General features: G+C 45.6%; 3 protein-coding genes across 4 annotated transcripts in view; 2 read left to right on the top strand and 1 right to left on the bottom strand.

Moving 5' to 3' along the window:
• ARID3B (AT-rich interaction domain 3B) overlaps positions 1 to 2,683 on the bottom strand; it is a 39,975-nt gene extending 37,292 nt beyond the window's left edge. The window contains exon 1 of the mRNA XM_088148418.1: positions 2,525 to 2,683. The gene's annotated coding sequence lies outside the window, so the exon portion shown is untranslated. The remainder of the gene's footprint in view (positions 1 to 2,524) is intronic.
• Positions 2,684 to 6,103: 3,420 nt separating this feature from the next.
• LOC103053471 (actin, cytoplasmic type 5-like) lies at positions 6,104 to 9,705 on the top strand. Its single transcript, XM_007436866.4, has 2 exons — positions 6,104 to 6,292; positions 7,019 to 9,705. Exon 2 carries the CDS (start codon positions 7,031 to 7,033, stop codon positions 8,150 to 8,152), a length of 1,122 nt encoding a protein of 373 aa, XP_007436928.1. The 5' UTR covers positions 6,104 to 6,292; positions 7,019 to 7,030; the 3' UTR covers positions 8,153 to 9,705.
• A 2,453-nt stretch (positions 9,706 to 12,158) lies between these two features.
• Positions 12,159 to 21,903, top strand: UBL7 (ubiquitin like 7). 2 transcript variants are annotated; one of them, XM_088148429.1, is made up of 11 exons: positions 12,159 to 13,050; positions 13,654 to 13,890; positions 14,585 to 14,704; positions 15,117 to 15,199; positions 15,336 to 15,420; positions 16,603 to 16,660; positions 17,389 to 17,522; positions 18,449 to 18,498; positions 18,895 to 19,062; positions 20,506 to 20,628; positions 21,309 to 21,903. In XM_088148429.1, the coding sequence occupies exons 1-11, from the start codon at positions 12,987 to 12,989 to the stop codon at positions 21,444 to 21,446; spliced, it is 1,260 nt and encodes a 419-aa protein (XP_088004555.1). In that variant the 5' UTR covers positions 12,159 to 12,986; the 3' UTR covers positions 21,447 to 21,903. The 2 variants fall into 2 exon arrangements, with proteins under 2 accessions (XP_088004555.1, XP_088004556.1); XM_088148430.1 differs by lacking the exon at positions 12,159 to 13,050 and adding an exon at positions 13,103 to 13,227.
• The last annotated feature ends 6,044 nt before the right edge of the window (positions 21,904 to 27,947 follow it).

Here is a 27,947-nt window from a genome sequence, read left to right as displayed (position 1 = left end):
TCATTTTCAAAACAACTTTTGGGAACTGAAGCCAAGCAACACAGAGTCCTAATAAAAACAATATTGGGGGCTCAAAAGCCAATCAGCCAATCATTCGAGTACATGCCTCTAAGAATCTTATATATTTTTTTATAAAATCAGACCCTGAAACATATTGGGGGGGGGGGGTAACCACACCAAACATCAATCTATCCAATAAATATTTAATTACATATTATTGATTGGTTTGCTGCCCTTATCCCCTATACTTCCAACACATAAGATGACCATGGCTAATGAATATATACTTTACACCACAATAAAATGATCCAGCATTCTCTAACAGGAATAATTTTGAAAACAGCTACAAATAGCCCAAACTGCACTTAAAATCTCCATTTACAGTGTTATTGAAAAAGCAGCAATTGCTTCCTGCAAGATGTGAACAACAGAGCTAAGTAAACCCCTCAAGAAGATGCTTGAATTTGAGATGTTCTGGCAAAGAAGGACCAGTTCATTCTTTCACTTTTCCAACTTTTTGCCTACGAGCAGCTTTGCCAATGTTTACAAACATTCTTCCACAACTACCTAACAGATCGCTCAATATTACTGAAATATTCCATCCTGTCTTCATTAGATGGATCTCTCACAAAATCCTCTTACCTCTCAAAATTCTTGAAATAACTACCCCAGTTCTCCCCACAACCCATCATCCCATGGCCAGTCAAGTTTTACTACACAGAACCATCTACAAAATAACTAAATTCCTGCACTTCGGAGATGCATGTTTAAAAAACACAGCAGCGGATAACATAATTCCAAGGAAAGTCTATGAACACTTTTAAACATCCTCTCATTCCACTGCAGGCAACCTAAAGTGAGCTTTCTGGAAACCCCAGGTGTGCAAGAAGCTGGAAGTACATTTGCATTTTAATGAGATGATAACCTGTTCCCTCCCAGAGCTAATACTCTCTCTGTGCATAATGATATAACCCGTAGCTGAGAGATATGATGCAGGTTTGCTTTGAAAAATCCCAAAGGCCCAGATTAGCCACAATTCTAGGTATGGACATAACTCAAACCAGTAGTTAATTTAAAAAAAAAAAAAAAAAAAAGGGGAAACAAATACTTTCAACGCCTCATAGCCATGCTTGACAGGCAGGGGAACGCAGAAATCGGAGGCCTGGCTAGGCTCAGCCCGGTATCAATGATCCACAGCTTTTCAGTATGTCTGAATATAGCTGGCAGTTCTTTCATTATAACAGGTTTATAAAGTTATGACGGATATGAAGAAAAATGTTTTCTCTTTTTATATAGTTGGCAACTGAAAGGGACTTAATTAAGCAGCAGGCTGCAGAGACAATTAAACAGTACTTAGTCAGGCAGCACTCGGTGCATCTATGGTCAGCAGGGTTGACTTCCTGATAGACTGGGCAGGATCAGAGCACTGTTCTTCAGTGTGCAAACCATTACCCAAAGCATTGTATAAAAGAAATATAGGCATCTCCTGGTCCTTCCAATGCTTTTCCTATTTTCCCTCAAATTGGCTACTGGAACCCTCCCCTCCTTTCCACTACACCATCCTTCCCCCAAACAACCTTGAGCATGTTAACTCATGAGTAACTCAATGGGATGTCCTCTCAAAACAGCCATGCGCTTTGAAGCAGTGCCCTGATGCAGTTTTAAACAACAGAAAGAAAGAAATACTGTAAATACATGGCTAGGCATGCTCTCTCCAAGCCAAACCACTGATGCCTGCTGCCCCCACCAAACTTGGCCTGTCTGGTGTGTTGGATTACAACTCCCATCGTAGCAAAGAGGGGACATGCTGGGAGGAGAGCACAGGAACCCATTGCAATGCCTCTGGTGGGTGCCAGGTTGGGGACAGCTGCAGGAGAACCCACCCCACAAGCCTGGGGCTGTCTAGGGCTCTGGACTACAACTCCCATCATCTTCACATCATAGCAAGAAAGGGCAGCTGGTGGGGAGCACGGGAACCCATTGCAATGCCTCTGGTGGGTGCCAGGTTGGGGACAGCTGCAGGAGAACCCACCCCACAAGCCTGGGGCTGTCTAGGGCTCTGGACTACAACTCCCATCATCTTCACATCATAGCAAGAAAGGGCAGCTGGTGGGGAGCACGGGAACCCATTGCAATGCCTCTGGCGGGCGCCAGGTTGGGGACAGCCACAGGAGAACCCCCGCACAAGCCTGCGGGTGTCTGGGGCTCTGGACTACAACTCCCATCATCTTCGCATCACAGCAAGAAGGGGGGCTGGTGGGGAGCACGGGAGCCCACTGCAATACCTCTGGCGGGCGCCAGGTTGGGGAAAGCGGCAGGAGGGAGACCCTGCTCCCCTCAGCGCCCCGGGGCTTCCTTCCGAGCAGACCCGCTCGGGCGACGGCTGGCAGCTCCGCGCCCTACTCGAGAGGAAGCCCTCGCCGAAGCCCCGCCGGGAGCGGGTCCGGGGGAGGGGGCGAGTTTCGGCCCGAGGCTTCCCCGCCGTTCGCAGGGCGCCGGCTCCGCCCCCTCCGCAGCCCCTTACCTCGGCCGCCTCCTCCGCGCCTCCGGCGGGGTCTCCTGCGCGACAGGCGGCGGAGCAGCAGCAACAGCCGCCTCAGCCGCGCCCCCAGCCCCCCTCCCCCACCCGGGCCGGAAAAAGGGGCCGGAGGAGGGGACTCTGCGGGCCACGCGCCGGAAGTGGCGTCACCGGGCGGGCCTGCCCAGAGGGGGAGAGGGGGCGGGGCCTATCCCCCACTTCCGGTTAGGGAGCCAGGGGGTGGGGCTGATTTGCAAGCCTGGCTTTCCTCGTGCGTTGTTTTTTGTTTGTTTTTCAGATGTAGCTAAACCCAAAAACGAGAGAAAAAAGAATGCCCCAAATTGTAAAAGAAGGGGTAAAAAACTAATGGAAGAAAGAAAGAAAAACCTACAGGGCACATGTTCAGAGACATAGATGTATTAAAGTTATGCAGCGAACCAGGGTTCCTCAACCTCAGCAACTTTAAGATGGGTGGACTTCAACTCCCAGAATTCCCCAGCCAGCAAGGCTGGTTGGGGAATTCTGGGAGTTGAAGTCCATCCATCTTAAAGTTGCTGAGGTTGAGGAACCCTGCAGTAAACCTTTATTATGGAAGCCATAATTCGTTACACTCATCCTGAGTTCATCAGTATTGATCAATATTGCAGACCGCTGAATGGTTGGAGCCCTGTGTTGGTCTTTCCGGGGCTGAATAATGTGTAGTTCAGCTGCTTGGGCATTGTTGAATTGTCAGAGGAGACAGCTTTAAATGTTGTATAGAATAATAATAAGAACAATATCAACAACAATAATAATAACTGGTTGAAAAGAAGAGGGTGAGGATAATTGGATATAATGCACTATAAGTGGATACTAGAACAGAAGACAAAGAATTGGAGAAGATCACAAAGTATCAAGATCTGAAAGTCACGGTTGACAGATTATGGCATAAACCGGCAGCGGTGGTCCCAGCGGTTATCGGCACACTGGGTGCCATTCCAAAAAACCTTGGAGGGCACTTAGAAAATCTGAACATTGACAAAATTTCCATCTGTCAGTTACAAAAGGCCACGCTGCTTGGATCCGCACATAGACTACGCTGATACATTACGACATCCTAGGTTGTTCAGAAGAACTCGATGCGAATTAAGGCCAACACCAGCTAAAGAACTGGCAGCTGTCATTTCACCTTGATTTGTATAATAACAACAACAACAACATTTATATGCCCCCTGACTCTCAATAACTCTGGGCAGCTTGCAATAATTACTTAAAATATATGCAAGTGATGTAAAGATGCTCTTTATACAGCAGGCTAAGATAGGCTGAGTTTAATCCTGGTTTATGGAAGAAATCCATTACATTATTATTAAATTTATTATGGCTGTCCTCTCCAAAAGACTCTGGGTTGCCAGTGGGGGTTTACAACAGTCAATGGCTGGAACTCTGCATAAAATACTTAGCCAAAAGAAAAAGGAATCTCACATCATAGTGTGACGGTTGAACCACATTATACTATGTGTAACCTCAGTTCATCCGTCACACTAAGCGAAAATGTGGCTTGCTGGCATAGTCTGTTTTGAGAACTCAGCCAATTACGGCTTAGTCGATCTAAAAGTTTATAATCCTGGGAAAACAGAAAGAAGACAACCAGCAGCAAAGTTTATAGCAGGAATGGATGCATTGTGGGAAGACTTGAAAGGCCAGGTTAGAAGCAGATCCAGGAGCAGGTCTGTCTATGTGATCACGAAGCGTGAACAATTTGATGGCACATGATCAATTATGGGATTAGACACACAATATAGGCATATAATTATATAGTTCCACCTACGTATTTATCAGATAAAAACGAAGATTGTTCAGCTGGATCTAGACTTCAGCTAAATGTTTTGTTGCAAATGTAAACACTAGCACAGTTGGCCTAGTCACTAATTACACATGAATTGCATGCAGTTAGTATGACAAATTCTCCATTACAGGCGACTCCTTTATGTATCTACTTGTTTCAATGACTTTAAAGGGGGTTATTCCCAAACAAAGGAGCGTATCATTGCGAGCTGTAGTTCTACGTACCCTTCCATTTCGCAGACAATGGGGCCGGATTCGAAGTAGAAATCTATAGAATTCTGCCTTTCTTTGAACATTTATTAATGTAAGCCCTACTAAAATTTACTGAGATTTCACAGTCAAAATATATCAAGATTGACCCTGTTTCAGGACAGGCCCGTGTAGTTTATTTAGGCACATTACTAAGCAGGCTTATTCAAAAGTAGTGAATGAGCCTTATTCTCTTCTTATTTGTAATGGCTGATTTACAGCTCTCCTATTTCAAAGCAGCACTTCAGATTTTGGACAGAGGAAGTCCTCCCTGAACATTTTTACTTTCAAAAAATCCCACTCTCTTCAATGCAATAGATAGCGCACTATGCCTACAGTGCAGGCAAAAGTGTTGCCGCTCTGTCCCTTGTTGCCTCGATGCCCCCTTTCCATAGAGATGTCAAAGATAGAGCGACGCTGTTCTTTGCCTCCACAGAGGAAAATTGTTCAGGCCGGAAGTCTAGTCTTGCACTTCATATTTTTTGTTGTTTAATCTCTGCCTCTAGGCCAAGGAGTAAGGGTTGCGGAGTAGGAGAGACAAAACTGAGACAGAACTAGGTGGAAAAACCGAAGGGAGGGAGAAGAAAACCAACAGCGGGAGCAATGATAGTGGCCCATTCTTTGAGTGGTTGCTATAGCAACCGCAAAGCGGCCGGCCTAGGGAAGGGGTGGAGCGAAGGAAGCGCCGTGTTCTTCTTTCTAGAAAAAGGTGGGTCTTCCACAGCGGACAACCAATGGAAGCGCGCGGGAAATATAAGCGCCCCCTGCCGCAAGAACGTTGCAATCCCCGTCGGAAAAAGGAATGCTTGGCGCATGCGCCTAGCCGTCCAGGTTGCTAAACTGGGTGGAAAAGCGCGTGCTCAAGGTTGCGCGTTCAATTGCTGGTGTCTTTTCTTAAAAAGATACTCAATTTTTAAATTGATTTTAATAAATGCTTAATTTACATCCGTTGGGAAATTAACCTTATGCAATCCATCAACATCTCAAATAGGTATATCTTGGTAGCAATGGAGGCGAATATGTGTAGCTTAGGGTTGAACTGTGGAGTCCTTGGGGTTCTCTGAGCTTGGTTCTTTTATTGCAAACGTTTCATTACCCGGCTAGGTCACATCTTCAGTGCTAAAATGGGTGGGGTTTGCTCTCTACCTAGCCGGAAACGTTTGCAAGAAAAGAACCAAGCTCAGAGAACCCCAAGGACTCCACAGGTATATCTTGACTTAGTTTAGCAACTATGACGTCCCGTTGTTTCTACCACCCTATGAAACCGAGTAGGCACCTGGAAATGTTCTTGGAATATGCACAGAAGCATTGTTGGAATACATCCAAAGAGATATTGCTGGTAAATGCTCGTATTTAGCCTTATTTGGTTACAATACAGTTCTGCTCCTCGCTGAATAGCGATCATTCACGTTTTAATGATATTTACTTCTTGCGCAAGAAGCCTCTATTCACTGTTGCCCACAGATAAGTCTAACTATAGGCTCAAAGGGCAAACAAGCCGGAAACGGATAAATACCAGTGGGAAGGAGTCAAAGCAAAAAACAGGATTTGATACTTGCTGAGACAACTGGGGAACGAATGGCAGAGTTAACCACCCTGTCTTGAGATAAATATAAACTTGATCTGAAGCACCACTTTCCCCAAAGGTTTCTGCCCGTACCTGTTCGTAAACCGTTGCCGGTAGCTTGCTGAAAGAAGGTAAGTTGCAAAGGAAGTTGGGTGGAAAGACCAATTCGAGAGATCCTAGTTTCAAAGCTCCATCAGAAGCTGCTGGCTTGGTGGTGGAAGGTGCGCTGCGCTTCCCAAAGGTCCTAGGCTTGAACCCTGCTTTGTGGACAGCATCTGGAATAAGCCAGAAGCAGCAATATGGAGCGAAGAGCAAGCAAGGTGGGAGGCAAAGCAAAAACAGAACCAGACCAAAACTCGGACCGAAGGAAGCTTAGGTGGACCTTGTTGTCCAACTTACGTTCCCCTGAAATAGGAAGTTGTTTTAGGCAGCTCCTTTCAATCCAGAAGAAATGTTCTGGAAATAGATTTTTCTATGAGAAAGTGCACAGCCCTAGTTTTTATGTTTCTTAGCAAAATAATCAGAAACTGTGCCACCAATGTTTAGCAAGTGTATTGGGCAGCTGCAAAAAAAAAGGTATTCAGGAATTGCATGTCAAACTGGACCCTCTGGCTACCCATGTACTAAGTCAAGTCAATTGATCTCTTCCAGCCCTCCTCTCCTAAAAATGCAGGTTCCTTGGATAGCTCCCAACTCTGTGGTTTTTCTGATCTGAATACAGGGAGACAGAACGCTCCAAGAAGAAGTCGATTACTTTAGGTTCTCCTATCCGTTGATCAATATGCTTAGCTTGCAGGATACAAAGCCCATGGAGATAGTAACTGTAGAATTGATTGATCTGTCCGGTTCTCTCATAGGTTTACCTATCAATGGCCGAGAAAGAGGTTACAGCTCTGGTGGTGGACAATAGCACCCGAACCTGCAGAGCGGGATTTGCAGGAGAGGACGTTCCCCGAACAGTATTTCCCTCCATCGTGGGGTGGCCCAGGCAGCAGAGTGCAACGGACGGCACAGCCAGGAAGGCCTTTGTGGGCCACGATGCGCAGAGCAAGAGGGACATCCTGACTTTGAAGTACCCCATTGAAAATGGCTATATTACCAACTGGGAGGACATGGAGAAAATCTGGCACCACGTTTTCTACAAGGAATTGCAGGTAGCCCCGGAGGACCATCCAGTCTTGCTAACTGAGCGTCCCATGAACAGCAAAGACAGCCGGGGGAAGATGGCGCAGATTATGTTTGAGAGTTTCAATACGCCGGCCGTATATCTGGCCATCCAAGCCGTTCTCTCTCTGTACGCTTCTGGCCGTACCTCCGGAATAGCTATGGACATAAAGTACGATCGAATGGACGCTGTCCCTGTCAGCGAAGGCTATTCTCTCCCCCATTGTCTCTTGCGCATGGACGTCGGTGGCAATGACCTGACGGATTTCCTTATGCGGATGCTGAATGAAAGAGGCTACCGCTTCAATCCAGGAGAGAGGGAAATTGTGGAAGACATCAAGGAGAAGTTGTGCTACGTTGCACTGGACTTTAACAAAGAAATGGCCAGCGCTACACCCTCCTCTTTGGAGAAGCCGTATGAGCTACCTGACGGGCAAGCGATCACCATCAGCACTGAACGTTTCAGGTGCCCCGAAGGCCTCTTCCAACCCACACTGTTGGGCCGAGAGCTCTGTGGCATCCAGGAGACTATCTTTAATACCATCATGCAATGTGAGCGGGACCTGCGTAATATCATGTATAAAAATGTAGTGTTGGCAGGTGGGACCTCCATGTACCCCGGCATTGCTGAAAGGCTGAAACCAGAGATCATAGCTCTGGCCCCCACAAACACAAATGTCCGTATCATTGCCCCCCCAGATCGCACGTGCTCATCGTGGATCGGGGGATCCATCCTGGCTTCTCTTTCTTACTTTCAGCAACAGTGGATCAGCAAGCAAGAATATGATGAATTTGGCCCATCTATCGTAGACCGAAAATGCTTCTGAGGTTTTTTTGCTGCTTCCACTCAGTGCCATAACGTCTGCGTGTCAAAGTAGTATCACTCACCTGAGAAATGATTGCTACGCTTTTATGTGGGATTGGCAACCTGCCACGTAACAGTTCTTTTAAGCAGTAACTCGCTTACAATATTGACTCTGTGATCCTAGGGCACTAAGGACAGAAAATTAAAGAAAGGAACAATCATAATACTTGTAAAATCCGAAACTGTAATTAATATTGGTCGAATATCTTTTTTCCCTCTCTTATTTATATTCAGTACTTTAAGGCACCTAAATGATAGAGTATTAAGAATCTAAATATATTACATAAATATCATCCTATTGAAATAACATATTGTACCAAAATTGAGAAGATGGGGCAATAGGTGGTCTATAAGTTAAAGCGTTGAGCTATATTAACACTTTATGGATATATTTTCAGTTTCTCCCAATATTGCTGATTTAATCCCTATTCTGTATATTCTTTTCTGATTTTCTTAGCACTGTTGTATTTATGGTTGTCCTTCATCATGTCTTCTGGTTGTTATATCTCACCAGTAATTTTTTTTTAAAGGAAGTTAAAGAAAAGAGGTTTTTGACCCCAAATCGTCCTTTCTGCATCTGTGGATTTGGCCTTGTTTCCTAATTGTGCAACTGATACTGTCGTAATACATTGCATAATCCCGTAAGGGAACGGTGTTAAAGTATCTTTGTAAACCTTGCGCGATTAATGGAAGAGTCTACAGCCTCTGTTAGATGCTTTGTGACCTGGTTTGCTTCTAGTGGTTCCCCATTTTTTGCAACATAAGTAAAACCGGCTTAACGATGATAAAGGGAAAACTCCTCCCTTTATCCAAATGGGCTGTGTAGTCCTACGTAGAATGAAAGAAACGGTACCCTCAACGTCCCTTGCCTGTGAAGGTTGTAAACCTTCTTTCACACAACGCCTTCACGACACCTTGCCTGCCGCAACCCTCGTGCACCGTTCAGAATCCCTCCTGATTTGCCCTGCGACAGTTTCCAGAAAAGCTACCGTCCCTTTCTTCTGGGCATCTCACCCGTTCCAATCTTAGGGATGCAGTTGGAAAAGCTGAAAATCGCCTCCAGAACAGGCCAGCGGTTCACAGATGGAAGCAGTGACGGGTGGAGCCACAGCCCAGAATTATCCCTGAAAGGAACACAATGGTTTGGATTTGGATAAAATGCCAACCCAAAGAAAACCCTATTGATATCTTGTTGTATCTGCTGTGGCCTTTGTTTAGTCACATCTGTCACTGTCACTTCCCTTTGTATTTCTTCCAATTCTTCTTTAAATCCCCCCCCCCCCCAAATCTCTTGCTTTCTGCACGGAGTTCAGTCTGAAACTCTGTGGTTTAAAAGTAAAAATCACCCCTTCCCACTTATCCCCTCTAAATGGAATCCTCTTCTGTTTAAGTTTGTCAGGAAAAAAACAAAAAACTCTTTTCTATTGCATAGTATTCTAACTGGAATTTCCTTAAGTACAATTATGTCTGTATTATCAATCCTCAGTCTGGTATTAAAATGCTGCTGCAAAACTTGATCTCCCGTCTTCTTTGTGACAAAGTGCACAAGGACATCCCTTGGAACATTTCTTAATTTTGCAAATCGTGTATTAATCCTATAAACTTTATCAATCGCTGTCTCAGTGTCATCTTCCTCCCAGTCCAGGAAATTAGACAGAGATTTAACAATTTCTGTTAAAAAGCTAGCAGAAAAGCACGTGCTCAATTTAGCCGAAGGCGGCACATTCAGTTGCTGATGTCTTTGCTTAAAAAATATGCTCAATTATTTTTTTTTATCAACACATTCAGTCCAGGATTTCTTCAATTATGTTTCAGTCTTATATATTCTTGCATTGCTTCCCGTGACCATTAGACCTTGAAATGATTTGCAATCTTATTAGGTTGTGAAAGTGCAATAAATACACATTGTAATATTTCAAGGGTGGGGGAGAAAAAAGTCAGAAAAACAAAGCCATTCATCCTGTACAGATAAGGTGAGAACACCTGAATTGTGTATAACGTTGTTCTGACAACAAGAAACGTTGGGCACTGTGTGAACCCAACCGCAAATGGCCCGATTGAATACAATAGCAAAAATAACAAAATATGTCACCTGGTCAATAAAATTTCCTCTCGTGCATTTGTGTTTAAGGAGCTGAAAAAACCATCCATGGAGAATACTCTTCAAAGCTGACTTCTCACAACAGATGGTAGATGTCACTCTTGCGCTTGACTCATTCCACCTTGATGTGCTTGTCACCTCAAAATTAGTATTTACACCAGATATGTTGCTTGCTGCAAACTAAACTGAAGCGGGAGGAGGAAGAGGAGGAGGAGGTCAGTAGTTGAATAAAACTTTAAAGGATTTTTAAAAGCACTGCTAGGAAAAATAGGTGAAATTCAATAAGAGGCGAGAAGGTGCTGGTTTACATTCCTGAATCCCCCCCACAAGAATTTCTGAAACTTAGCTCAAGATTCCGCTTTTACAGTAATACAGTCCAAATTTCAGCCTGTTTGCTCTGCCTGATGAAAGGCACAATCAATGTTTTTATGAACACGTTTTATCAGCCAAATTGTGTAAATCCATGGTTGGGTTAACAGACAACCAGAAAGTTGAATTCAGGGGAAAATGAAAGTCAGGGGTTTAGGAATCAATTGTAGTACCAGAGCATAGGAGGAAAGGGCAGGATTATTTTGTGATTATCTGCAAAGGCACTATGTTTAAGTTTAAACCAAGCTGAAAAAGCCACAGCTTTTGCCCAGAGTTCCTTCTTTCTGGCCTATCCAGAAAAGTATGTTGGTGAGAAGCACTGCTCTAAAGCATTGGCAAGAAGTCGATCTAAATCAGTGTTTCTCAACCTTGGCAACTTTAAGATGTGTGGACTTCAACTCCCAGGATTCCCCAGCCAGCCATGCTGGCTGGGGAATCCTGGGAGTTGAAGTCCACACATCCTAAAGTTGCCAAGGTTGAGAAACACTGGTCTAAATAATGGGAACTTTAAGCGTACAACTTCGGGAGCTATTGCTCTTACCGCTTGAAGTAAGGCAGAGAAACACAGATAAATGGACTATGGATTCAGCTTCTTCTCTCCAGCCATTCCATGTTTGGGGGAACGTTTGAGCCTAAGTGATCAGCATAACCATTGAGAGCGTAGTTCTCTACCCTAGCTACCTTCTTCCTTCCTTCCTAAAAGTTTTCGAGAAACTGCAAAGACTTGATTTTAATAAATGCTTAATTTATGTCCGTTGGGAAATTAACCTTATGCAATCCATCAAGATCTCAAATAGGTATATCTTGATTCGTTCAACCACCAATTCTCTAGGATGTCCCGTTGTTTCTACCACCCTATGAAACCGGGTAAGCACCTGGAAACGTTCTTGGAATATGCACAGAAGCATTGTTGGAATACATCCAAAGAGATATTGCTGGTAAATGCTCGTATTTAGCCTTATTTGGTTACAGTACAGTTCTGCTCCTCGCTGAATAGCGATCATTCACGTTTTAATGATATTTACTTCTTGCGCAAGAAGCCTCTATTCACTGTTGCCCACAGATAAGTCTAACTATAGGCTCAAAGGGCAAACAAGCCGGAAACGGATAAATACCAGTGGGAAGGAGTCAAAGCAAAAAACAGGATTTGATACTTGCTGAGACAACTGGGGAACGAATGGCAGAGTTAACCACCCTGTCTTGAGATAAATATAAACTTGATCTGAAGCACCACTTTCCCCAAAGGTTTCTGCACGTACCTGTTCATATACTGTCGCCGGTAGCTTGCTGAAAGGTGAGTTCTTTGTACACTGGAAAGAATTATTACATGAAGGAGCAAAGATCTCTTTGCCCAGGGCTAGGGTTAATGAGAAACACAGAGGGGGAAACAATTTCCCTTCAAAAATGTGGGCTTGGGGGTAGAGAGAGAACGATCCTAGGCAGGACCAGAGTGCCACCCACTTCCGTAATCTTGGTTAACAGGTAAAGGACCCCCCCCCCGAGTGGAGCTGGGCTGCTGGAGATCGCATTCACACAGGTTGCTGGCTAGCTGCATCCTCAAGGAACACCCATTTGTTTTAAGATTTTCTTTTCAAATGTCCTTTTTGTGATGCCCCAAGACTTGCTGACATCTCTCCATTCATCTCCAGATTTGAGGGCCCCACTGATAAAGGTTACGTTTATTGCTTTTTAAGGCATGCTGACTCCATTAATTAATTAAATTTGTCCCCTGCCCATCTTCCCCCAAAACTTTTCATTCGTTATGTTGCTTTACTGTTTGCTTGTTTTCCTCCTCCCCTGATCGCAAATTGTCGTGTGGTTTATTTTTACAAAGGCCGGTCAAAGACCCTAATAAAGACATTTGAATTTCTTTTCAAAGCAAAAAGGCGAGGGAGGGGGGTTGTTTCATTTTTAAGGCCGAGCGCGAATCGCAGCTTTTCCTTTTTGAACGTGCACGCGCTTCCCGGGGCACGAGCCAACACCCGCGCGCGCCTCGCCCGCCGAAGAGCAGCAGAAAAAAGGGCTTCCCCCGCTTTTAAATTCCGCGGGACCCTGAGTCCCGCGCGCCCATTGGCCGCCTCCTAAGCTCCCCCTCTTTCCTGATTGGTGAAGACGCGGAAGGCCCAGACGTCACAATGCGCTTCCCTCGACTCCCAAGCCGCCGCCCTTAAGAACTGCAGTTCCCAGAATCCCTTGGAGGCGGCTCGAGGGCGGAGCTTCCGCTGCGGTTGCGGCTGCCTCGCGGGCGGACTCTTCTTCTCCACCCGGCGCCGCTTCGCTTAGCAGGGAATGTGAGGGCTCGTTCCGGCAGCCTACAACCCCCGGCATGCCTCGCGCGGGCTCGGGCAAGCGTTTCCGGTTGGAGCCGCCGGCTGGTCGTAAACATCCAGGTAAGGAGCGATATGGGGCGCTGGTGGGGGAGGGGGGCGGGCTTGGGGATAAGGAGGGTCTGTTGGGGGGGTCCCTTTTCTCCCGCCTTTTCTCCCCCAGAGGGCATACCTGTGTGTCTCCGCGGGGCCATTACTCGCCTGGGCCACTGTTAGAAGGAATGCCGCGCTGCCTAATGGGTACAGCTGAAGAGTGTAGCCTTATGGGGGGGGGGGAGTCGCTCCCTTATGGTTGCTTTGACTCCATTTTCCTGCATTGTTTGCTCTGATCCTCTTCCAAGGAGCTTCAGTGGGCTGCCCACCCTCCCATTAATTTTAATCCTCATAACAACCCTGCGCGGTAGGCCAGCCTGCCCCAACTTGCCCTATTTTGCCCTCATGTGGGTTGGCGGAAGCTGGCCTAGTCTGAATACATAGAATTGGAGCTATCTTTAGTTAGGAAGAAAGATGACCCCCCCCACACACACACACACACTGTTCAAGACAAATTTATCATGAGAGAGAGAGAGAAAGAAACAGGATACACACACATACATATACACACACACATACATATACATATAGATATACATTTTTGTTTCTGACATCCTCTAGTTCCTTTTCCAGATTCTGCTTGGAGTTCAGATTGGGGCCTCACGGAATCGAGCCACCCCGACGCCATGTCTCTCTCGGAGTGCTACATTGCGGTGAAGCTAGCCGACCAGCCCCTGGCCCCTAAATCCATCCTGCGGCTGCCGGAAAGCGAGCTGGGCGAGTGCCCGCTGGGGGGTTGCAGCATCTCGTACCTGAAACAGCTCATTACGGGAAAGCTGCAGGAGTCGGTCCCTGACCCGGAGTTCATTGGTACGCTGGTACTCATGGTAGAGACCAGGGACACCACGTTGGCTCTCCAAGGCTGGGGTTAACAGAGCTTGCAAGCCAGGTTCGCTTGATGGCGCTGGGGAAGAGGATGGGCCAGTGTTTCTCAACCTCAGCGACTTTAAGATGGGTGGACTTTATCACTCAGAATTCCTCAGCCAGCATAGGCACCTGAAAATCCTTTCTTCAGTTACACTTGTATATCCAGCACTGAATATTTTCGATCGATCTCCATTTAATGTTTTCTCCTGCTGCTTTGGCAGTCTTTGCGCTCTGCTGTGGCCAAGAAGAAGCTGAGGAGAGCAGAATTGGGGCAGTTTAGGGCGGCATGCAGTGATCGTGGCCCTTGGAAACTCTTGCATGTTTAGGAACATGTTTGATGTTTGTTTAGAAATGTTTAGGAACAAAGCAAGCCATCAGGGCTTGTTCTGGATGAATCTTTCTAAGATTTGAGGAATTGCATTTTCGTATCTCCAGCTCCTTGATTTTTTGAACTCAGGCCTTAAATCAAAGAGCCGGAGATGTGATGATGTAAAATAGTGCCCTTTCACTGTGTTCTAATTCTTCCCCTTGACACTGGTCTTTTTAAACGTTCAGGGAATGTGGAATATTACTAGTATCACTCTAGTGTACTAGGCCAGATTTTATTGGGGTTGAGTCTAAGTGAGCTGCCTTTCAGATCTGATCTATTGTGGCCGTAAACTGCGGGATGAACAAACACTCGAATTCTATGGCATTCAGTCTGGCTCCACCATCCACGTCCTCCGAAAGTCCTGGCCTGAACCTGAACAAAAACCAGGTAGGTTTACTGCTTCAGATCTCAAGATGAGCAAAGCTGCCTTGGGCAGCTTGTGCAAAAAGCCAACATTCAAAATGGAACAGCCCTAGGAACTAGGAACATTGACTTCATCGCTGCTTGTGCCCTTTCTTCAGAGCAGGGGTGCAGAAGTGGGGGCCAAGGGGATTCCACCAACCCAACCCAACCTAAGAGGTTTTTAAGAGAGGCTGGGTGTCCCCATGAATGCTATAACCATGGAGAAACCTGTGTTGCCTGGAATGTGGACAGCATGGCAGTTTTAGCAGGACATTCCTACTTGCATACTTCCTCTGATGGTGGAATTGGGGGATTTGGGGAGCCCTGTGCCATTCCATTTTGCAAGGGCTCGTTCTGTGTAGCTTTTTCGGGCTCTGATTCCTTGCCTCTTCTGCAGAGCCGGTGGATAAAGTGGCTGCTGTGCGGGAGTTCCGCGTTTTACACACTGCTTTGCACAGCAGTCCCGTCTTCAGGGATTCGGTGAGCCTCAAATTCTGCTGTTCTTTCTGTGCCTTTTATTTTGCTTCCCGAGGAAATGCTGAGCTGGACTTCTCCAAGGCCCAGCCAGCTGCTTCCAGGTGCAGCCTAACTGAATCTCTGTGGGTTTTCCATGCAGGTCTTCAAGATGCTGGGGAATAAGGAATCTCTGGATCAGATCATCGTTGCAACCCCTGGCCTCAGCAGTGATCCCATCGCTTTGGGTGAGTCATAGAGCCAAACAGGGTTAGGTTGGAGGCTGGGGCGTTACAGCTGGTTTGTATTTTTTTGGCCAAATGCTGAAGCTTTTTTCATGAAAGTTCTTATACAAATAACAAACCAAGAGAGTGACCTGGATAATTTTCCTGTATTGGATTTACAAAAGGGGCTTGTTAAAGTTTTGAAGAATTTTGTGAGAAGGGACAAAGAAAAAATGAAAAGAAATCAAGTTCTGCGACATTATTTGAAGGGACTAAAGCTCAAGATTGTTAGAAGTAAAAGGAAAGAACATAAAGTTGATTTATTTGATCAAGATTAAAATAGATATGTTGTTACCTCTGGTACTCCTTAATAGACTTTTGCTGACATCAGGACTGAAATGACGAGACTTTAAGGATTTGCTTATAGATGGGATATGGGAAGAAGAGATCATTTGTTGCATTTTAAGAGAAGGTGATAAGTTACTAAAATTGTTTATACTTGTGATGAAGGGGGAAGTCATTTCTTTATATCTTTTCTTTTATTCTTATTTTTTCTTTTCTCTTTCTCTTTTCTTTTTCTTTCTTTTCTGCTCTTTCTATTTTTTCTTCTTCTTTAGTTTGTGTTAGTTTTTACTTAATCTTTAATAAAATTACTATTAAAAAAAAGGAAAGTTCTGAGTTTTGATCGGAGGGAAAGAGGCTGAACTACACCAGCCAGCTTCCCTCGTGGCACAGGCTGTAGTTCAGTAGCATCTGAGAGACCAGTGGTTCTCTTCCCCTTCTCCATTCATTGCTGGGGTCTTTTCCAACATGACACTCTCTGGATATATTGGATCCCAAGATCTAACCAGCATGGAAGGTATCAACCAGCACCATTGCAGGGTGCCAGGTTATGGAAGGCAGTTCAGTTACAAAGCCAAGATACATTTGTCAAAGACGTTTCAATTTGGATTCACGCATCTGAGGTTTGGACTCAGAGGTCTCTTCTAACTGTAGATGTTTATGAAAATAAAAACCTCACCAGTGCATCATTAAGACATGAGGAAAAACTAGAAACAGGAAAGATGAGATGATATATAATTAACCAGACCTTTAGCCTTCAACCCCAAAGAGAGTCACTTGGTTTTTCACTGTTTCCTTATTTTTTGTTAGACATAATATTGTCTGCATTTGCTCATTAATCATCATGCTTTCTTTATTTCACAGGTGTCTTGCAAGATAAAGACCTGTTCTCTGTTTTTGCTGACCCAGCCATGTTGGACACGTAAGTTTGCTACAGGTGCTAGGTGTCATCTGTATCTCCTGCCTTTGCATCAAGTGGGGAGTCTCCTGGTTCTCCTTGTTTAATGAAAACTTCCTACTCTTGCTTTTATTCCAAACTTTTCTCCTGTCCCTGAAAGATACTGAGAATTACTAGGCTCAGTTTGGTTCTAACACTTTTTATTCCTCTCTGAACTGAGAACACAGAACCTTTTTTCCAAGAGATTATCTGAGCCAAGAAGGAAGTCAGGGCCCAGGAATTGTAGAATCTCATTGGGCTTAATGCAGGAGAAGGGAATCGTCTTCCTTCCAGATGTTGTCGATCTATAGTTCCCTATGGTTTCAGCCTGCAACTTGCTTAGTCTCCAACATCTGGAGGGCCACCAGTTCTCTACCACCCTCTTTTAATGGGGATGATGTTTGCAGGAACAGTGCCTTAATTTATTACCATGGCTATAGCCATTCTCATTAGAACTCTAGGTTCCTGGAGGACTGAGAATAGAATGAACATTTCCAGCTCATGTGCTATTTGTTTTCCCCGTCGACTCTAATAGAAAGATGCTATTTTTATTCATTGTGCTCTTCTTTTTAAATATGATTTTGGGAATTGTATTCTGGAAGTGCAGCAGATTTCATCCTGAGGGACAGACTAGGTGAGCTTTGAGGTCATCCAGCTCTATGATACAGTGACTTTCTAGGCCTCCCTCAGTTTATTCTCACTGCTTTTTCTAGACTCATCCCAACCCATCCCGCGTTAGTGAATGCCATCGTCCTGGTCCTTCATTCTGTGGCAGGCAGTGCACCTTTGCCCACTGCGGAGACCTCCTCGCGTAGCATGCCTTCCAGCTCATACCGGGACATGCCGGGTATGTAACATGCTCTGACAATTGCCAGATTGTTGCTTTAACATTTGGGGCTACAGGTAGTCCTCACTTAACAACCATTTGTTTAGCAACTGTTCAAAGTTACAGTGGCACTGAACAAATGGTACTTATGCCTACTGAAGTTACCGCCGTTGCAGCACCTCCACGGTCACATGATAAAAATTTGGGCGCTTGGCAGCCCACCCGCACTTATGACTGCAGGGGAACTTCAACTCCCCCGACCTGCCTATCTCCCCCCTTCCCATCTCTGCCCTTTTGGCCACCCTGCACAGCAACACTCCTTGACAGTGGTGCTGGGGCCGAAGGAGAGGCCCTCCCTTTATCTTTGTGTGAACTAGGGAGGGGCTTATCTGAGTCGTTTTCTCATGTTACTTTCTTGGCCCGGGCTCAAGCCCCACTTATCTAACTGTTGCCTTGGTAGTGACTCTTCCTCCTGTCCTTCAAGGTCATTCCCTCTGCCCTCTACAGGAGGGCACACTTGGATGCTGAAACTGTAGCTGAAATAGAGCTCTTGAGAAACTCAACAATGGTATCAGAATGCTTAGGAAAATGTTGAGGTTTGTGAAATAGGAAAAACAGCTAGGGACCTAACCACGTTAAATGATAATAATTTTAATAATCATTTATTAGATTATGAAGCTGTCAAATCAGAGAGACTCAGGAGAGATGCCCTCACACCCTAACAAGGCCCAAGTATGCTCTGTGACTTAAACAGGGAATACTGTAGAAATCAGAAATCACCTCTCCTGGATGAAGCGGTGGCTGCCTCTTCTAAGGGCATTGCTGAGGTCTAAGATTCAGGCACCAGAATTTTATTCCATCACTCTTGGTCATCAGTATCTAGTGGGAGAGGCCTGACTTTGGGATGAGGTTCACTGTGGGTTTTTTCCTCTCTCTTCCTTGGCTAGGAGGCTTCCTTTTTGAAGGTCTCTCTGATGATGAAGACGATTTCCATCAGGTAACGTTAGAAGATGTCCCACGGTTAGGTGGGTGGGCATCTTTGAGAAGGGAAGCCCAAAGCACAGGTTGAGAAGGGGTACCTCTTTGTCTCCTTCAAGCAATCCAGGCAGGATTGGGGCCATTTCTATCTCTGGAGGGAGGGTGTTCCATACATTCAGGCTGCCACTGAGAAGGCTGGTTGCCTGATCCACACCCCATGTGCCTCGCACAGGGCCTGCCCCAGATCTTCTCTTGGGACTAGATATGGTGGGATTATTCCAGTTTTTCTGGGTTTAAGTGTGGCTTTTGAAAACTCCCGAAACTCTCAGCAGCCTCTTGTTATCATCCGTGGGAATGGGGCTTAAGGATTTCTCTCAAAACATTGTTTTGCATAAGGCCTGTTCTTCCTCAACAGAGCACAAGGACCACCCCCTCCAGCAGCACCTCTGGATCCCGGCCAGCGTCTCTTGGCTACACGGGGGCAGCAGGCCCTCGACCCATCACGCAGAGCGAGTTGGCCACGGCCCTTGCCCTCGCCAGCACCCCAGAGAGCAGCTCACACACCCCAACGCCTGGAACTCAGGTGAGCTGGATGCAGAGGCGGTTTAGCTGATCTTAAAAGCCATCGATGGAGTCCAGGTCCCTCCTGAGAGGTGGAGACAAGACTGACAGTGGGAGAGACTCGATCTAAAGTGTGGAGGATTGGAGGGGAAAAAACGACTCCTATCTATCTATCTATCTATCTATCTATCTATCTATCTATCTATCTATCTATCTATCTATCTATCTATCTATCAAACAAGGTTCTAGAGTTGTCTGATTCAGAATGACTCTAGTGGCTTGCAATTAAGAAAGGCAAGAAACATCAGGATATCAGGAAAGAATTATAGTCTCTCCAAGGGAACAATAACATCCCTCTTCCCCTTGAACATGTAGCCTAAACAGGCGGTTGGAATTTTCTTTTGGGCAGTAGGAATACTCTGGCGGAGTAGCCTTCTCCAGTCACACAGCTTGGGCTGTAGCTCCCGTCGTCTTCAGCCAGTGAGGCTCTTGGCTGGAAGTGACAAGGCATTGCAGTCCAATTTATCTGGAGGACACCAGGTTGAGGAATTTTGATATTAGGGCACTCCAGATTTCAAAGATGGTTTGGCAGAAGTGTTTTGGATTTGTACGAGCAACTTGTCTTTTTTCATGCTTCATTGCAAGGGAAAAAAAAGAGAGAGATGGCTGCTTTAATGAATGGAATCATTAAAGCAGCGTGGCTTTAGCGTGACTCTTAAAGCACTTGCATCTTTCTTTTAGGCTGGCAGGAAAGCCTGAAAAAGGTTTGGGTTTGTTTGTCTGTGGACAAGCCTTTTCTCATTATCATGCATGCAAGTAGTTTCACTTACCTTCTTGATGAAAAAACATCTCCTGTGGGAGATCAAGGGTATCAGGAAGGAAGGGGCTGCATCCCAGCAAAGGAAAGGAGACAAGAGGCAACACAGTCCGCAGGGGGAGCGTGGGAAGAGTAAGAGGTTCAGGATAGCCACTCCCTAGAATTTCCCAGGGTGTATCCGCTAGTTGCTGTAGTATAGATTTAGTTTGGCAAGATTCTGTCTATGAGCAAATAAAGGAGCTATACTCGACTGGACTGTTTCACCATTGTTCTCAGGCTGGGTCTGACATCAGTCTTGCCAAACTCAATCTATACTACAGCAACTAGCAGACATACCCTGTGAGATTCTAGGGAGTGGCAACCCTGAACCTCTTCCTCGTCCCACGCTCCTCCTGAGGACTATGTTGTCTCTTGTCTCCTTTCCCCTGCAGGAATGCACCCCCTCCTCCCTGATACCCTTGATCTCCCACATCACTCTCCTCCTTGTAGATACCTTCCATCACATCTCCTGGCTGAGTGATGAATTTTGTTACACTTATAACCTCCCCTGGTGCTAGGCTGGCTGGTAAGCCAGGAGCAGGTCTTACAAGGGTAGGAAGGCGTGATCTGCTCCTGACTGACAGTTTCTGTCTTGCCCCTCTTTTTCAGGGCCATTCTTCCGGCACTTCTCCCATGTCCTCCAGCGTGCAGTCGGGAACACCCATCACCAATGACCTCTTCAGCCAGGCCTTACAGCACGCTCTCCAGGCATCAGGACAGCCCAACATGCAGGTCTGTAAACCTCCAGGAAGCTGGGGTCTTCGTTCATTCATTCATTGGATTCATTTGCCGGCATGTGTTTGCATTTGGGTTCAGCCCTCCAGTTGTCTAAATTGGGAAACTCAGCATCCTAGACCAAGCTCAACCCAAAAACGCTAGGGAATTCCTGGAAGCTTGGCGTTCAGACAAATCAGCCATCAATAGACACATAGAGATAAACCACATTTACACACCATTCAAAAGAGAGGATAAAAAAGCTAAGAAGGAAACGAAAAGCTCAGAATAGTCCTCTCCAGCAGCCCACACCCAGATAAGCGGGGATTAACACCAGACAAACAATCAAGCAGAAAACAGTACCCTAATCAAGGAACTGCCAAGGAGAAAACCGCGCTCCCACCAACACTGGCAGGGCAAGCTGCTGTATATAAACAGGGAGAAAACCCCACACTCCCTTGCGCTGATGATGTTACCTAGTCGGGGAATGAAACGCCTGCAAGCAAACAGCCAAGCTCAGAGAGCACCACGGACTCCACAATTGTCTAAATGTCCGATTGTGCCGGCTCCCTCCCAACACCCCAGTGAGGCAGGTGAGGTTGAACAATGACACACGCAAGAGAGGTTTGAGTGTTGCGCCGGGGCGCAGATCTTTCCGTGTCCCTGACGGTGCTGCTTTGCTGGCTCTCCTCTTGCAGGGCCAGTGGCAGCCTCAGCTGCAGCAGCTGCGGGACATGGGCATCCACGATGACGAGCTGAGCCTCCGCGCCCTGCAGGCCACTGGGGGTGACATCCAAGCTGCCCTGGAGCTCATATTCGCAGGAGGAGCTCCCTAACGTCGCCAAGGTCTCAGATCCACAGGAGGGGATCGTGTGCATGCGACCTCCGCACCACAAAGCCAGCCCTTCAACGCGCATTGCCTCCCCATTTCACGGTGTGCTCCTCCGTCCTCATACTGCAGAGTCCAGAACATTTTGTACATCCCCTTTTCCTTGTCTCCGGACGAGGACTATTGAAACAGGAGCTCTCGACATCAGAGTGCAGTTTAACAAAACGGCTACCTTAAGACAGGAATGTTCCAGGATCAGGAGATTGTTACCTGCTCTGGAAATGACCTACCTCTGCCCAGTCCAAAATGGCCCCTTGATCATCTTCAAGAATATGCTCACTTCTCTCTCCTTCTTATGGTGGTTTTATTCCTCTTGCAACCAAGATCCTGTATGGTTTGTTGGACTCTTAACCTGTCTCATTAAATCTGGTTTCCCCCAGATAATCTCTTTCTTTCTTTCACTGCTGCTTATGTTTTATCACTCCTTGAGGCCTAGCAGATGCGACTAAGGGATCTAAAAGATTTCTGAATCCTAAGTTGAACGAAGATGCTTTCTTTTAAAAATTGCTTATGGTTTTCTCAGCTGGGCGGTTAGAATCCTGATCTGTTAGAATTCAAATGCAGATGACTAGAACCAAGCCACGTGGAATCCATCTTGTTCAGATGTAACAGGTAATTATTTCTGCTTCCTTTACCTTTCCCCTGCAATTTTTACGTCCTTGCGCAAACTTTGGGGCTTCCAAATTCTGCTGGAAGCTCCATGTGATCCAAGATTTGTCCCTTTGGGGGTGCAATTACAAATCTGCCCTTGGGGCACTGGCATGTAATTTGATGTTTGTGGACAGCAGGGGGCACTGTTTCTCCATCCTCAATGCAGCTCAGTGTAAAGGTTCCCACTAACTGCTCAGAAAACAGAATTGGAAGAAAATTCCCCCTTCCCCCCCCATTCTTCCCCCTCCTCATTTTTTAATCTGCTAGATTCCTGCATCAATGACCTTTTGGAGCCGTATCAAGCAGGGTCTTGGGATCCTTGGGGTAGAACGAGAAACGCTGCTTTGAAGAACAGGAATGAAAGAATTCTTTCAGTAAGTGAAAAGGGCATTGTGCTACGTTTCAGAAGTAGGAATCACAAGGTATTTTTCAGAAGCTCCAAAACATCCAGAACGTCTTCCTTGTAGATGGGAGGGAACTGAAGAGTAGGATGGACAAGAATGCTTTTAATTATGAACTGGACAGACAGGTTGAGGTGGTGGTTAAAAGCACTGGGCTAGAAACCAGGAGGCAGTTCAAGTCTTGCCTTAGGCATGAAGCCAACTGGGTGACCTTGGGCCAGTCCCTTTCTCTCAGCCCTTGGAAGGAGGAGGCAGGGTCAGACCACTTCCAAATATCTTGCCAAGGAAACTGCAGGACTCGTCCAGGACTTAAGACTGTCTTGAAGGCACGCCACACACAAATGATGAACCTGTTTGTGCAGGGTGATCGGCAAGAGGAACTTTTGTGATAAGACCCCCATTTCACAGTCTAGTTTATTGGCTTGGCTGGTGCCTCCAGGCTGCCTTTGGCCCCCGCAGTTTGTCTGTCTGATTGTTTATATATCAAATTTGTCACTGCCCATCTTGTTGAAACAACTCTGGGCAGTTTACAGAACAATTAAAATAAATTAAAATTATAATATACAATAATCTGAAATAAATAGAAAATAAATAGATCCAAGGATAGATGTTAAAACTGGTAGTCACTTGGGGAGCAACATCAAGGCACCAGCCACCCCCAGAATTGGGTAAGATTGTAACTTGCTACTTCTAGGAAATTGGTGAAGACGTATCTCTTGAGCCCCCCTCTCAATGCAAGCGGTTGCATTTTGATTGTTTTAGTTTTTAGTTGGATTGTTTTAGCTTTTGCTTTTCTTGACAGTGTAATCCATCTTTTTCACCTGAACTGAAAGCTGGGCTGTAGACTGAATGCATGGATAAAGCCGGAGTTTAAAATTCCCTAAGCGTGCTAGAAACTGAACCTGGACATGCAGGGTATTTCCTTTCCCCCGTTTCTAAGTCAAAAAGAACAGCTGAAAATACCTCACCGGGCTTATTCCACACACCGTGTGTCCTCTCTTCCGCTATTGCCTTGCAGAAGAGAGTTTCGACCATGGTGGCTTACGGATCTCAGCCCATGTCATTTTAAGCCAGCAATCAAGAGGAAAGTAAGTCTTCTGCAATCCTGTGTTTATTGTTTGGCTTTATCGAGGTGACATTCCAAAGCCTGAAATAAATCAGCAGAGAAAGAGATGTTATAGCTTGGCCTGGAGCTATGTCCTATGTCCTGCCCTCTCTGGTTGTTGCTGCAGAGCCCAGCCTGGCCTTCCCCTCAGCATGTGCAGAGGACAATTGTCTAGCCAAAGAGGTGCTCTGAGGCTTTCGGCACATCCTGATTTCTTGATACAGTCACCGCTTTCTCAAACTTTGGAACAAGGAAGGGAATTAGAAAGGAATTGTACAAAACACTCTTAAATGGAACGCTAAGGATCCAGGGTACCTTTCTAACACCTCATGGTTCAAGGCCAAAGTACAATGCCTGGTTTGAATTTTTCAGTGTCATTGGGTTGAAGGCAAACTTGCACTTTTAAAAGTTTGCATTAGGGTCTTGGTCCTAATTGGACCCCAGGAACCCCCTACCCAATCTCTCACAAGTGCTTGGAGATGCGTAGGTACGCTCACCCATACCACATGGCTCTAAGCTGCTTTGAGCTTCAAAGGGTGAAGAGTGTGAACCAAAAGCTTTCATTCCCCCAATGGGTTTTCCGTGGGTGATTCGTGATCAGTACAAAACCCTTTTCCAAACGTGTCGCAAAACACTGAGCGTTGCTCTCCCCACGCCGAAGGTAATGTTTTCTGAGCAGAACTCATGACACTCAGAACCACATCCCCGGGCATCATACCAGAAGCAGAGGAGAAATACGAAAAGTGGAAAAGCCATGAATGTTTAACTGTACTTGGTGATGCGGTTGCTACCCTTTTAGTTCACACCTCTCCCCGCAAGAACCTTTAACCCTCCAGAGCTACAAAGGAAAATGGAACAGTCAGCCACTTTCTCACTTCATAGGTGTGCATGGAAACTCACCTTTCAGAAAACCACTGATTTCCTGCATTCAAATTCCTCTTCCCTGTTAACTCTATGTTGAGTTAACCCTTGAGCGGGCTTTGTCTTTATTTCCCTGGCCCCGTAACATCCAACTCCTTCTTGGCATTCCCGACTGCCCCAATGCAGCAACCCCTCCCTCGCTTGTGCATAGGCAGCTGGCTCTGATTATGCAGTTTGCATGATGCAATTTATTTCCATAGCGGAGTATGCAAATTGCATTATGCAATTTATTTCTGCAGAAGACTTGGCCACCCAAAGGACTGCTGTGGAAAGAAGAAATGTAATATTGCAAGGAAGTTATCCAGAAGTCAGGTTGAAAATCACCCCTTTCTCAGTAAGTCCAAGTCACCAGGCTGAGGCAGAGACAAACCTACATCGTGGCATCTGACTCACTAATTGATTCAATATCAGGAACTTCCTGAAAAGAGTACTCCATGTATACCTGGTGAAATAGATAGATCTCAAATGGAAAAACTGAGAGCAGCTAACTGAAAGAGGAGCTTTTTTGGAATTCAGAAGAAGACTGACTGATGGGAAGTCTGTAGCCCTCCAGATCAAAATCTCAGCCTGCAAAGCCAGTGGTAAGGGATGATGAACGCTCTAGTTCAAAAATATCTCTCACCATTGGCTTTGCAGGCTGGGAGTTGTCGTCCAGCCAGATCTGGAGGACCACAGGTTGTCTTCTCCAAGGACAATCTGGCAAAATCTAAGGAGGCTTTCAACATTCACACTGCAACTGTCCAGATCCTGACGGATGGAGGAACAGCTTTAAATGTTCTCACCAACTCTGCATTTAAATCTTTTATCTGGTCATCCTAGATGGGAAATGATTTCAGGTCAATGAGTGTGCAAAGAGCCAGATACTCTTTTGCCTTCTTGGTGCCCAGTAAGGGAGTAATGCAAGATGGTCTGGAATAAAGAAAACAGATGAGGTTCTCCATCTCTCCCTGGGCAAAGAAGCTTAATAAACCACGTTTCACGCAAGTAATTTTTATTTGCCTGACTGCACTGCATTACAAGCATGATTGTATTACGTTGGTTGGTTTTTGTATATTTGAAGAACCTGCTGGGAACCCCAAATCTTCATCCTCATTGCAGGAAGGAAGGACCAGACTACAACCGTACTTAAAAATCTTCCACAGCTACAGCGAGAGTGAATTTCCTACTGATGCATGGAGTAATTTTAGTGGAAGACCGAAAAGATGACCCACCCCCACGGTGTTGGCAGGCCTCCACCTACCTGTCACGGCTTACAAATGAAAAATGGTAATGTGTAGCTTTGCCCAATGCTTTCATTTCGAAAGTGGTGAGGAGATGTGTAAAGGAAACCATAGTGGGGTGGTAAAAGTACATGTGCCCCATCGTATGATGCCTAGACCTAGTTTCCAATTGATTTTTCCCCATTTATCTGGCAATATGTAATGCAACAGACTTTCACCATCCACTGGAACTGCCAAAATCAACCCGAGTTGGGAGAGGCCGTTTAGATCATTGACGCTCAGTGCTGGAATTCATCTAGCATCATAAATGGCTTCTGAAAACCCTCCTTGGCATTTATGTCTTTGCATAATATTTATTATACATGGAAACTCTTTAAGCAACTGCACCTCCAGAAACCAATAATTTCATGTTGCATTCCTGCGTATCAAAAGACTTTTATCAGAATCCAGGAAATGCAGGAAATAGTATTATACAAACTGGTTATTGCCAGCACTGAAGAGGCAGAAGCAGTTCAACCAGAATGTTGGTTGGTGGTTTGACACTTTGCTGTTTTCTCGCTTGAGAGATATGTGTGTGTGTGTGTGTGTGTGTGTGTATGTATGTATATGTATGTATGTATGTGTGTATATATATATATATCTTTTTGCCACCCCAAATCCTCAAGTCTCCCCAAGAAACTATGATGTTGCTGGAAAAGCTTCAGTTCATGTAAGATTTGGGTTACCCAAGCGACGTTGGGTAGTTAATAATGTGTTTATTCCCACACTCTCCATTAAAATGTGCTTTTAGCCTTCTCTTGGGGCTAAGTTAAGAATGGTAACCTCTCCTTACTTTCTCTCTGAATCTCAGTTTCAGCCACTCGAATTTTCAACTTGAATTCAACGCAACAAACCTTCATTTCCCCTGCAGTTCATTCACAATGAAGTAACATTTTCTTCATCCGCTGGCAAGGCCAAAATCAATAGTAATTCATATAAGTGGAAAAAGCACCCTCAAATGACATTTATTATACAAGAGGGTGCTTAACAGTCTCATTCCGGTAGACGCCCATGATCTCACTACAGATGGATAAACAGCAAATGCAGCTTAAAATAGCAACAGAGAAGACGACTTAATTTTGGTAGTGACCCCTGCACTGTCCAGATAAACGGGAATGCTGCTCCCTGATTCTAAATTTTAATATTTGCTTAATTTTCAAGATCAGGGCACTGTCTGGGCCAAAGCAAACAGGGCTACTCACGCAACCTGGGTTCAGATTCGGAAGTGTGACCCTGAGCATTTGCAGAGGACAACTTAGGGTTAGACTCCTCTGGGAAGTAGGGCTGGTGGGTACTAATGTGGGGCTGTGGCAACCTCTAGAATCTGGTATTAGGACAGGGCTGGAGAACTTGTGATCTCCCAGATGTTGAACTCCCAAACCCATCATCCTTGGCTGTTGGCCATAGCATGCGGCTGAAGAGTTCTACAACAACTGAAGGACGGCAGAGGGTCAAGTCATATCTTAGAGGCTCCTCCCACATCCTGTATATAGTGAACCTATGGTAAATTTGCATAGCTTAGTCCCTCCCCTGCTGTGTAGTCCCACCCCCAGGAGATTGCCCCACCTTTTATCAGTCCCAGCTGCTTGATGGCTGTTTGCCAGAGCTCTTTGCAAGGGGGAGATTCTAGCCAATCAGCATTTCTCTTCACGCGGCAGAGCCCTACAAGCTAGCATTGGTGTCCTCACAGCTGATATATTCTTCTTCATGCTTCTATTTTCCATCTTTTGTGGATGAGATTCATACTCATGGCCTTGGCCAAGCCGCCTGGCGTTACATCAACGTTCTTCTTTTTGAAAGCCTGGAGGAGTAATGGTTTCATTTCTCGGGTTTACCTTCCTGGTTCCCTGCAGTCGGCTTAGATGCACACACGGACTCTTTTTAACCACTTCTCTTAGAAAGCCAGGGTGAGATACTTGCGGGAAATAGGCAAGATTTCCCTTGCTGCTGCTGAGAATCAGCTTGCAAATATTGGTGAGTGAAGAGTTTGATAAGCAGAGAAAGAGGGAATGGACATTCTCTGTGATTTCAGAAGGCAGGTACAACAGATGAGTTGCAATGCTGTGATGCACTGTTTCTCAAAACTTGTCAACTTTAAGACATGTGGACTT

This window comes from Python bivittatus, unplaced genomic scaffold, assembly GCF_059951505.1.
Source record: "Python bivittatus isolate LINGU-HERP-01145 unplaced genomic scaffold, Pbiv_v1 ctg000530_np1212, whole genome shotgun sequence".
NCBI lineage: Eukaryota > Metazoa > Chordata > Lepidosauria > Squamata > Pythonidae > Python > Python bivittatus.
This window is presented reverse-complemented; position numbering and strand designations above follow the sequence as displayed.